This window comes from Hippoglossus stenolepis, chromosome 10 (genome assembly GCF_022539355.2).
Source record: "Hippoglossus stenolepis isolate QCI-W04-F060 chromosome 10, HSTE1.2, whole genome shotgun sequence".
NCBI classification, from domain to species: Eukaryota; Metazoa; Chordata; class Actinopteri; order Pleuronectiformes; family Pleuronectidae; genus Hippoglossus; species Hippoglossus stenolepis.
Window position 1 is genome coordinate 18,497,850 of NC_061492.1, and position 12,295 is coordinate 18,510,144.

At 43.2% G+C, this 12,295-nt stretch overlaps 1 protein-coding gene across 8 annotated transcripts in view; it reads left to right on the forward strand.

Moving 5' to 3' along the window:
* Window positions 1-12,295, forward strand: part of myt1lb (myelin transcription factor 1-like, b) — a 112,092-nt gene that overhangs the window by 93,243 nt on the left and 6,554 nt on the right. For 6 of the 8 annotated variants that reach the window (XM_035169106.2, XM_035169107.2, XM_035169105.2 and 3 more), the window contains 5 exons: window positions 1,703-1,824; window positions 3,876-3,944; window positions 4,898-4,960; window positions 5,220-5,303; window positions 10,508-10,729. In XM_035169106.2, the coding sequence (XP_035024997.1) occupies window positions 1,703-1,824; window positions 3,876-3,944; window positions 4,898-4,960; window positions 5,220-5,303; window positions 10,508-10,729 (560 nt within the window). The remainder of the gene's footprint in view (window positions 1-1,702; window positions 1,825-3,875; window positions 3,945-4,897; window positions 4,961-5,219; window positions 5,304-10,507; window positions 10,730-12,295) is intronic. The other 2 variants (XM_035169103.2, XM_035169108.2) reach the window with 2 other exon arrangements.

Genomic DNA, 12,295 nt, shown 5'->3' on the forward strand with positions numbered 1-12,295 from the left:
CTGTGTGCTAGTTTGTGCTGTTCGGAGCTGATAGACCGTACAGTTGGCATGCGTCGCTCATTCTGCCTCCTCCATGTGTCTGGGCCCAAATTATCTCCCTCCAAACCACTGATTCAACACAGTGTCTCCAAGTCAAACATTTGCCTTGCCATCTGATCGTCTTCTAGGTTTCCTGCCTGCCGTCTGACTCACTGTTACATTTGCAGTCATTAGAAAGTCATATTAGGGATTTCTTTTTCTTTTTGTTTTGAGGGAGACCTAATGAATCTGCGTGTTAATTGATGTCAGCATTGCCATGCACAGAGGTAGCTGCTCTGTTTGTATCGCGCGCCCCGCATGCCGGCTTTCTGTTTTTTACATTTCGCTCCTCTCCAAAATGAATTATGCAAAGCAGCACCTTGGGAGGGAATCGGAATGGCTCATCTCATCAAAGAGCTGCTGGAAATCAATGCAGCACTGCTGGGCGCGCCTGTCGGTGTGTGGAGGCGCTTGCATGTACAGTACATGTGCCTCTGATGCTGTGCGCGTGAGATGTGAATATTCATACGAGTGTGTGCATGTCTGTACCCGCGTCTCTTTGGGAGTGTGTCTGTGTGTGTGTGGGAGTTTCATCCCTAGCCTACTTTTTGCTCTGCATCCCTGTATGTATGCATGTGTCGTTCTCCTTCCTGTCAGCCTCTCAGCCCAACGCTCCCTTTAATTGGAGGAGCTCGCTGGCTGACCCAGCATCACACACACGCCGAGACAGCTTGAGTGCGGGATAATTTGGGCCGTATCTGGCCCCGTCTCTCTCTCTGCGGGCATTACTGTATATACACACTGCGAGCGTGGAAGAAAGGGAAAGAGGATTTGCATCAACAGCCAGTTTGCCCTGGCTGTGTGCACTGCAGACAAAGCACAGCCCCACGCTGACACGAGGCAGCAGCGGCGGCGGCCTGACGCTGCACCACAGTACCATCTAGTGGCGGAGCGGTGCATTTCAAGAATACACCCGGGCCGACTCCCTGAATGATCTGTACGCACAGAACAATGGTCTGAAAATATATACACACACACACACACACACAGTCATGTCTCCATGACTTCAGAAGAGATTACATTGACTTACATTGGAGACTCACCCTAACCTTAACCATATTTACTACTTGCCTTACTTAAACCTAACCTTAACGTAGCCTGCACTTAAACCCAAACCTAACCATAAAACATGTCTTCACTTTAAATTTTGATGATTTACAATGGGGACTTGATTTTTGTCCCCGTAAGGAGGACAAGTTCCCATTGTGTGACACAAACACCACACACGCTGTTCGTTTGGCATTGAGTCATTATTTCCTCTCAGGGATTCTATTTTCTGCCTCTGTTAGACTGACAGGTGAGGTGCAATATTCATACAGGCTCTACCATTAGCATTCAAATTGACTATACTCTGTGGGCTGACAGGTGTGTGTGTGTGTGTGTGTGAGAGAGAGAGAGACAGAGAGAGAGAGGGGCAGAGGCAAAGAGTTTTTATCCTGTGCAAATGAAGAAATTGCATTCCAACATACATACTGTAGAGTGCATATGTTTTTAGTTTTTTTTTATGCACACAAGCATGATTTCTTGAAAATATACTATGACGGACTGAAAATCCCTCTATGTCTCTCTCCTCCCTCCTCCCCTCTTCCCTCTCCCCTCCCCCTGCCTCCCCTCTCACCCTCAGCCGGACGACCTGGACCCCTTCCACGACCTGCTGGACGACGGCTCCTACACCACCGACGTGAACATGCCCAGCCCCAAGCCCAAGTACATCCAGTGCAAGGAGAGTAAGAAGGACCTGATAACGTAAGAGCGCCCCCCGCCCTCTCTCCTACTCTAACCCAACGCGTCAGAAATCCCTCCCATCATCCACTCGACCACAACTTGCTTCTCCCCCCACTCAAGCTCTGCTCCCCTTCAACACCCCCTCACCACCCCCTCCATATTTTTTTTACCTTTCTTTTGTTTTCATCCTTCTTTGTATTATAGTTATCCTCAGATAACCCCCCCCCCTCCCTCCATCCTGTGCTGCTGCCAGTGGCTTGCTATATGACTTTGATTTGGCGGCTTTATCCATTTGTCCACACTGATCTTAGAGCTCGCAGCTCCCACTGATGACTTTATTGTAGTACCCCCCACACTATTTTTAATGCTCTCAGCAACACTAGTTGTCTATGTTTTTTTTAACCTATCTTTATTCAAGAGTGTGATCTTTCAGTTTGAGGTCAGATTTTAAAATGCTGCGTTCACACTCAAATAACCCCTGCTTGTGCTTAGATCTTCTCTGCTTGTGCTCAAACTGTGTGCTTGCAGCTCTTCTCCTTACGTACACGTGGCTTCTGTGCGCACGTGAAACATCTCCTTTTTGTGCACCAGGTCTGTCAAAATTCCCCAACCAATAGAGTGCCAGCAATAGTCTTGACAAGGGAAATTGTCTTCGTCTTTGAGAATCCAATAAACTGGGGGTTTCTTTAACTGGTTTCGTGCTCTCCCACCCTCCATTGCTTACACCAGCTTCCTGTTGGTGAACGTTATGGGAACATTGTTACAAGCAAACATAAAAACAAAACAGACGCCACCCGGTTTCTTCCCCCCTGTATTTTATGTGAAAAGTACCAACAGTAAAACTAACCAAAACGAGGACGGGGCAATTTCCGACGTCATCACCACACCTGGCATTGGAGCACAGGAAATCTGATTGTAAGCGTAAGGTTTGAGCACCAGCAGAGCACATCTATGCACAGCAGTGACTATTTGAGTGCGAGCGCAAGGTTTCGATTGAAAGCATTCTAGAATCTGAACGAGAAATCAACAAGTTCTGCTCTCAAACTAAATGCTCTTGAATAATGATAGGAATGAAAAACCTATAGTTGTCTATATAAGGCCGTTTAGAGGTGTGGCTGATCTCAGGAAACACAATGTTAATCAGACAGTGAAGCTAAACTGGAAACAATGAAAAACCCAAACAATCAAGAGACGATTTTTTTTTTCCTCTAAATTCCACGTTTACTACTCCTTCCCTTTGGGCTTATAAATTGGTCTATTTTTCCGGTGGCAGATGTCCCACACCGGGTTGTGATGGAAGTCACTTGTCGAGCAATTTCGCCTCACATCGAAGGTGTGACTTGCCTTTCTCCTGGTGGATTCTAAGTCTATTTCTCTTTATTGTTTTCAGCTTACCTCGACTATATGCTGTCAAAACACCTGTAGGCCCAATGTCTCTCTCTCTCTCTCTCTCTCTCTCTCTCTCCTGTTCGTTAGCCCTTTGACTATTGGCTACTTGACGTCCCTGAAACAATTGCATCATAAATGAAGGACCAAATTAATTAAAGATTGGATACATGCTCATTTTAACGCTGAACCCTGGGATGAAATGTCTACTCAGTGGGTCGTGTGTGTAAAGCCTTCTAAGCTGATGTTATTCAGTCCTCCAGGCCCTTCCCAGAGTGCTGTGCAGACTAAGCATTTACCATTCAGAGCAGAATTACAGTGCGAGATAAGGACTGAATGATATTCAGTACAGTGGGGTCCACACGTCTGAATGGGAACGAGGTCTCAGACTTCTGGACCCTGATATGGCTGCATGTGCAGGGGATTTCTATATCCACTCAGTCCTACAGTGCAAATATTCAGAGGGTTAAAGTTTTTCTAATCAACTTCCTGCACTTGCATCATGGCATTTTTGTTTTTGGGGTATTTTGCATTTCCTGATTGCTGTTTTTCTGTGTGCATGTGTCGGTTCATGATGTGGATGTGATGAGTGCGGGCTGAGAGAGAGAGAGGCTGCTCTGTGTGTCAGTGGTTGGGGCTGTGTCGTCACTGTGGTGAAACTAATGTTCGGCTGGTGTATTTTTCAGTCTCTCAGGTTGCCCTTTAGCTGATAAAAGCATTCGAAGTATGCTGGCCAACAACGCGCAAGAGCTCAAGTAAGACGTGAGATGACTCACAGATATGTGTATGATTTGTGCGTATGTGATAACATCCTGCCTGGTGTCAGGTCAACCTTAAGAGTGTCAGTTTATACAAGAGGAAAAAGTGGTCGTGTAAAGTATAATGTGGATAGACATTATATTATATTAATATATAATGTTATATATATTACAATTATATGGAGATTTACTACAGTTCAAGGAAAACCATTAAAAGAGACGGATATTGTTCTAGATTTTACTTATTTTTAGTATGTCCCCAAAAGTGTGTTGATCGCCACCTGGTGGCTGGCTGCAGTATAGGTCATAAACTCACATCCTCCATGTTAGTGGATAGGACTTAAACTCAAGAAATTATTGAGGGGTGACGAGTTTAAAACAAGTTAAATTACAGAGACAGAAAAAGAGGAGAAAAAAAGGGTGATACTAGTAAACAATTTCACAGTTTACATGGATAAAATATGACATAAAAAAACCTTTGGATCAGAAAAATTACGGGAATCAAGATTATCAAAATGTAAAGTAAAACATATCTTTAAAATATTAGTAATATTGTAAAAAATATTTCATTTTGTTTGAGAGACAAGATTTTAATTTTCAGTAGCAACAAAAATGGACGAAATACAATACTGTTGATTTTGCTCTTTTAATGGGTTTTGTGAAAATAAGCATCCTTCAAAATAATTTTTGGGTGTGTCTCTGGGGAACGTATTTATTTAAACTGTAAAGTTAATTTATGCTAAAATCCAGAGGTGTCAGAAGCACCGAAATGTGACGGTGAACAGACAGCAAGTATTTCACAGGGTTGACATTCATGCTAGTACCTGCTGTAGTGATATAAACTAAATTAATAACTATTATACATTTATTAAAAATATACTCTTTGGAAAGCCCGTGTTCACTCTACCTTTGCTGTAGACCCTGAGCCCTTTTTGTGTTTTCTGCCCCAGGTGCCCGACACCAGGGTGCGATGGTTCGGGACATATCACTGGCAACTACGCCTCACACAGAAGGTACACACACAGACACACACAGACACACACAGACACACACACACATTCTACAGCATACATACTGCACATTAACTTATCCCTCCCTTTTCTCAATACACCTCTCTTTTCCGTCTCTCATACTGTAACATAAAGTTCTTATGTTACTTTACTTCTGCTTGACTTCCCCTCCTCTATCTCTCTCCACACACACACACACACATACACATACACAAAAATGTACCCTGCGCTTCAACTTGGCAACACTGTCATTTATCTGCAGTCTCTCAGGGTGTCCGCGGGCCAGGAAAAGTGGGATAAAGATCATACACAGTAAAGAGAACAAGGAGGACCAGGAGCCTATCAGGTACAGTCCAGACACTGATCATCAGTCTTCTGTCTCCCCTTAAAAAACTCCCATCCTGCTACCAACACCGCTCACTGCTCTCAGCTCACTTCACACATCTCCCATGTGAAATATGGGGGGAAAAAAAGGATAACATGACTTTACTTTTTCCAGTTTTCAAAATGATGCAAGGGAACTGGAAGCCAAAAGGGTTGATGTTGGGATGAGAGAACAGTGCCTTGCTCTTTGACATGCACTGATGCAAGCAGGAATAAATCAGCATTAGCTCTGACAAGACAAATGTGCTATGAGGTGTAAAAGTTTCAACCTGAATCTAAAAGGTTGCAGGGGGAAACTTCAGAAGTGCAAGCTTGTAGTAGTTTAGAGGGGCGGGGGGGTGCAGTCTCTGGTGAGCTGCTGCAGGCGCACAGGTAGGAAAAGACGGAGAGAGCCGAGCAGAGAAGCAGAGAAAGAGGCAGAGAGAGAGAAAGAGAGAGATTGATTGGACTCTGCCTAAATTCCACTGTGGGCTTCTCGGGCCTCAGCCCTGCAGCTGCATTGATTTCTCCGGTGGTGCAGCAACACGCTTCTCGATCATGTCGCTCTGTCGGATCCCGAGGACAGTTTGCCGCAGGTATCCCTGTCAGTGTGCTCGTTGGCATTAAATTATTGAAATTCACCAAAGAGAATCCCAGATCTATAGAACAAAGAGCATTAAAAGTCAAAAATACAAACACCTTGGGAGGGGGGGGTGGGGAGGCGGTTGTTGCTTGTTTAAAACATGAATCACTGGGTTCAGCCTCGCTCCCCGGCCCCAGTCGTTTTCACACACTTCCTAACCTGGCACTCTGGTGTGAATGAACCACAACACGGCTCTCGTCAGGCTCTCCCTGCTGGACATTATGCATGGACGACATCCGCTCTGTACTGTCAGAGCACGGACTGGTTGGCCCCTCGACAGCGCAGCTCTCTGCCGGGTTTTGTCTGCCGGTTTTGGCTCCCAGGTCACTGATATGTCACTGTGAGCAGATATCTGGCGCAGGCAGCTGAAACATTGATGGTTTCGACCGGCGTTCAGAGAAGATGAGGGAATGCGCAGCGGTGAGAGAGAATAGGGAGAATGTAAAGACCTTTCTAGAGCATCATGAGTCATCAGCCAGGATGATTCACAGATCTGCAGGAAAACATGTTGGAGGGATGCTTTCATCTGTTTAAGTCCAATGCAGAGGTTTCAATTTTATTTATATTTTTATACATGCAAATTAAGATACAGACCTTACAATATTACAGAAAGAAACTCAACAGATTGTTTTTTCTTTACACAGCAGCCTAAGATGCGATGCATATGTCTGATCATTTGCTCTAAATAGTAAAAGTGATGGACAAAGAGAGAAAGAAAGAAAACTAGAACCTCTGCAAAGGCCCTGCAGTCTCCATATTAAACCACATTCAAATTCTCTAGATCCAGATGTTTAATTGAAGACACAAATAAATACCAGTTCCCTAAATAGCCTGATTAATTTTTCATCAATTTCATGAATTATTCTTTGAGAAATCAAGAAAAATGTAGCAAAACGCCCCCATCTCTCAATCTAAACGAAAGTGAAAAGAAATTCCTGGATCCGGCCCCTGATCTGGATCTGCACCAAAATTGAATTAGCGCATCCCTGACCCATATCACATCCTTCCACCAAGTTTTGTGATAATCAGTGCAGTTGTTTTTGCATTGTCTTTCTTACAAACAAACAAACCAGCAAACAAACGGACAGGACTGAATACATAACCAGCTTCAGAGGCAATTAGATGCCAAGATGAGAATCCACCTGTTCTTGGAAAAAATAAATATCTTGATGATTAGTGCGTTAGTATCAGAAAAGATGTTGAGGATGTTAAAGGCAGTGTCCAACAACAGTTTTAAGAAAACAATAATGTGGCAGTGGGGAATGATCCCTCTATATTCTTATACTAAAGACACAGTCTTGAGGTTATGCTATTCTCTTCATCAAAGGTTGTCACCCCATACATGATAGAACATACTCCGGGGACCCCCTCATGTATGTCCCTTGGAATAATTCATTATTCTATTTTATATTTCTGGGTCTGCTTAGTTATGTGAAAGAACAACACAAGAAAACTGTCCTAGAAAGATATTAGACATATATTAAAATCATTTCAGGGACAACCGTGGTTCCACAGTCCCCTGTTTGAGGACCACTCCCCCACTCCCCCACTACCCTACATCTTCTCCTCTATATAAGTCAAATTTAATTATTACCCTCACGGAACTTGTTGAATTTTAACCCACAGGATATAAATACTAAAAATAAAAGAATTACAATAAAAAGGTCAAACCACATTTCGAGGTACAATAAGTATTGTAGTGATGGTGCCGATAACGATCCTATCCATCATCTTTAAGTGTTACAGAATGTGGATTTGGTCAAACAAGTGGGAAGCTGATTTTAGAATTTTATGTTTTCATACTTAAAATGGGTCCAAATATTGAAACCTGGTATAGAGAAGATTTGATTGTGATATCATCTCAGAGGTCAAGTAACATCTTAAAGTCTCATCTAATTCATGGAGGAGGTCTGAACTCAAATAAAGCGTATAAAAACATTGTCACTGCTCTTCATTATGGCTCAGACTTGCTATTTGTGTATGAAAAATAATGACACTTGAGAGCGGAGTCACACAGACTATGTCTTTGTGAAATGAAGATGTAATTAAATAGTTTAGTCTAAAGGATGAAGAACACTTATGAGGGAATATTACTCAAAAGAAACAGTGTTCAGCACCTACACAGTCAAATGCACTGTGGATTATCTCAATTTGTCCCAGGAATCCTATTGAGGTTGACCGGTAAAGGGAAGATTGCTCTCTCTCTGCGTAGGGGGCGGGTTGCTGCCCCAAATGAAGGAGTTAAAGTATCTCTAGATCTGCCTCTTGTTCACAAGTGAGGGGATGATGGAGCACGGGATGGACAGGCAGGTCGGTGCGGCATCAGCAGTAGTGTGGGCGTTGTACCGGAGAGGTGAGGTGAAGATGGAGCTGAGCTGCAAGGCAAAGCTTTGGATTTACTGGTGGATCTACTTTCCAAACATCACCTATGGTCACAAGCTCTGGATAGTGGACGAGGGCACGAATACAAGCAACTGAAATGAGTTTTCTCTGTCGGTGGGCTCAGGCTTAGAGATGGTGGGGAGTTCCGACATCCAGAGGGGTCAGGTCAGGTGGTTCGGGCATCATGTCAGGATGCCTCCTGAGCGCCTTCCTTTGGAGGATTACCGGGCACACCCGACCAGGAGGAGACCCGGGGTAGACCCTCACTGGAGGGACTACATATTCCATCTGACCTGGCAACGCCTCAGGATTCCCCAGGTGGGGCTGGAAAGCGTGGCTAGGGAGAGGGATGTCTGGGATGCCCTACTTGGCTGGATATCTCCACGACCCAAGCTCTCGGATAAGCAGAAGACAACGGATGGATGGATGTTACACTCCTTTAAGACTGTAGAGAGAGAAATAGGGGGAGGTCCAGAAATACAGAGTGGGACTGTTTGATAGAAATGTAACTTGCTCTGACCATTCTGGGTTAAGATGTTTGGATCGATGACTGATCTAAATGTACAGTACACATCAGACCCCCTGTATCTTTCTCTGCACTGAAAAATCCATGAAGCTGAACTAAAACCAGCAGTTTCATATTACAGAACTGTTACTTTGACAACCCGCGCTAGCTTTAGCCAAAATCCATTTCGCCTGGTGTGACATTTGGAATGATTTACTGCCTCATTGCATCTGATTAGCACTGGTGTTGATGCACTGTCAGCATCCCGAAAGTGCGATAAGGCTGCCACTGGGACAGCTTTAAAATAAGACGATCATATCTTTGTTTATATCAAAGCAGAAGAGATAGGAGAGGGAAACAGAAAAAAGAATGAGATTTGCAACTGTGTAGTGTTTCAGTCGTCAGTAGTAGTAGACTGTGGTGTGTAGCACATAGACAGCAGGTCACTGAATGTCTCCAAAATCATTAAAAGGTGAATGGGTTTTTTTTGTGGTTCAATTAATAGATGTCTGATAAACAATTAAATCAAAAATATGGGAATAACATGCACATTCAGAAAAGATGTATGCTGGATTTACAAAATATCACAGAATGTTCAGAAAAAGAGAAAATCCACTCGCGTAAAATCGCCTGTCAAAGCATTTATTTGCTGTGTGACTTCTGGCAGATATTATGGCTACTATGGTTACTATGGATAGTATGCATAGTATAGAGAGACACCATCTTAAATACCAACAATCAACTATTTGGCCAATGAATGTTATGCATCACAAGTTATCAGCGATACAAAATCCATCCATCCATCCATCCATCCATTGTCTTTACTGTTTGTCCTCTTGAGGGTTGTGTGTGGGGGGGTCTGGAGCCTATCCTAGCTGACAGTGGGCGTGAGGCGAAGTACACCCTAGACACGTCAACACACAGAGACAAACAACCATTCGCACATATGGACAATGTAGAATTTCCAATCAACCTAATCCCCAATCTGCATGTCTTTGGAATGTGGGCGAAAGCCAAAGTACCTGGACAAAACCCACACAGACACTTAGAGAACATGAAGAACGCCACACAGAAAGACCCCGGCTGAACCGGGATTCGAACTGGGAACCTTCTTGCTGTGAGGCTACAGTGCTACCTGCCCAAAATACATACATATAGTAAATATCATAATAAATATATACAAAAATAGTGTAAAAAGGTAGATCCACACTAGGTTACATATGCAAAGTACATAGTTTAAACACATTATATAGAAATCTTGCGACATTAACAGTTGGTGTTCAATAAAAGGTTCAGGCTGAATTGCCGTCATAACTATTAAAGGCAACTAGTTATATGTCAAAATAGGAGAGTCAGAGCAACACCACATCTAAAATGACACAAAGAGATCAAATACCTCTATCAAGGCCCAGCATTGCCGTTATGAGACAACCTTTAAAATTCACGATAGATCATTATTTCATTTGGATCTGTTCCAAATTGTCCACTCTCATAAATACCAGTTCATTAAACATGCATGTTTTTTTTCATCAAGATCCATGAAATATTCATCCTATTTTGCAACTTTGAAGACAGTGAAACAAAAATCCTGGATCCGCCCCAAGTTTCTCTGTAATCCGTCCAGTAGCTAACAAAAGACACTCTCTCTCCTTACCAGGTGTCCAGTCCCAGGTTGTGATGGTCAGGGACATGTGACCGGGAAGTACGCGTCCCACAGAAGTGCGTCCGGATGCCCCATAGCAGCCAAGAGACAAAAGGACGGTTATCTAAATGGCATCCAGTTCACGTGGAAGTCTGGCAAGACGGAGGGCATGTCCTGCCCCACGCCGGGCTGCGACGGCTCGGGTCACGTCAGCGGCAGCTTCCTGACGCATCGGAGGTGGGTTCAGGGGACACGGCTGCAGTGCTGAATAATGCCTACTGTCTGAGCTTCGCTGTGCAGACTGATGTTATCCATCTGCAGGGAGAAGGGTTTTCTGTGCTCACCTTAAAGCCTCTTTTCTTAGGAAATGTTAAGACTAAACAGCGTTCAAAATTTGCAATTAACCTCTTTATGTTTCATTCTCAAAATCTAGCTAATGTGCGACATCAAGACTATGAGGATTTGGTTTGCTCAGATTAAATGACCCAAACAATTTAGCAGCTACCATCAGATTTGGATTCAGATATAACATTGACAAAAAACAGCTCAGACAGTAAAGTGTTGTATAAATAGTTCTAACTTTGGCAGAAGAGTTTTGTTCACGTCAGATCCGATCGCTCATTAAAGAAGCTGTCGTCCACTTACTAGTAGGTCGGTGGTTCGATCCCAGTCTACCCTGATCCACTTGTAACCATGGCCAAGATACTGAACCCCAAATTGCCCCTGACATCTGCGCTACTAGTGTGTGAGTGATGTGTGATGTAAAAAGTGCACATGGATGCACTGTGTGAATGTGTGGGTGAATAGTAAAACTGTACTGTAAGTGGTCATCAAGACTGGAACAGTACTTTATAAATACAGACCATTTATCTTTGGTTTAAAAAATTACAATAGGCATAATCAAGCATAATTATTCAAAGTTTCTTTTATATATAGAACTTCAGGGTATTTTAAACAGGAAATATAATAATAGGAAATATGGGGCAAGGTGCTAACCTTAATTCTGTAAGAAATCCAGAGTAATTACAGTAATTACATAAGTAGTGTAACTTTCTCTACCTGCTGGATGAGGATGAGAACAATAATTCATGAGCACCAAACTTTAAAGGTAATTCCATTTATATTTTTCACATCAAGACTGGTTCACTTAAATGTTAAATTGCAACTGGACTGTATTTATATAGCAGTTTTCCAGTTATATCGACCACTTAAATCGCTTTACAGTACAAGTCACATTCACCTATTCACACTCACATTCTTACAGTGTTTCTATATGCAGCACTTTTATCTCTTTCACATCATTCATACACAGCACAGCTGCCAATTTGGAGTTCAGTATCTTGCCCATGGACACTTGGGAAAGCAGGCTAGAGGAGCTGGGGATCGAACAACCGACCCTCTGGTTAGTGGACGACCCTCTTTACCTCCTGAGCTGCAGCACCCCTTGACTCCCCCTCGAGTACTATTCTGCCTCAGAAAGCAGTAGTATTTTGTCTTCTGTATCTCTGCAGTAGGTTTTTAAAGTCGAATAAAATAGCCAGGATAATTCGGCTTGGGTTTAAAAGCAACAAATACTGAACAGAAAAGCCTGCACAACAAAGTTCATCAGTCATTATGGGAAATGTAGTCTTATAAAAGGTTGACCCATACCTGGGACTACTAGTCAGGGTGTAGTGGCCCCAGCTTTGATTTTGACCTTTTGACCATTTGACCATTCCAAGTCTTTCTTTGACTTCCCAAACTTCCCCTTTAAACATGAGACTGATTTCGCATTTCTTCTCTTCTCCCTATATGTAAAAAACC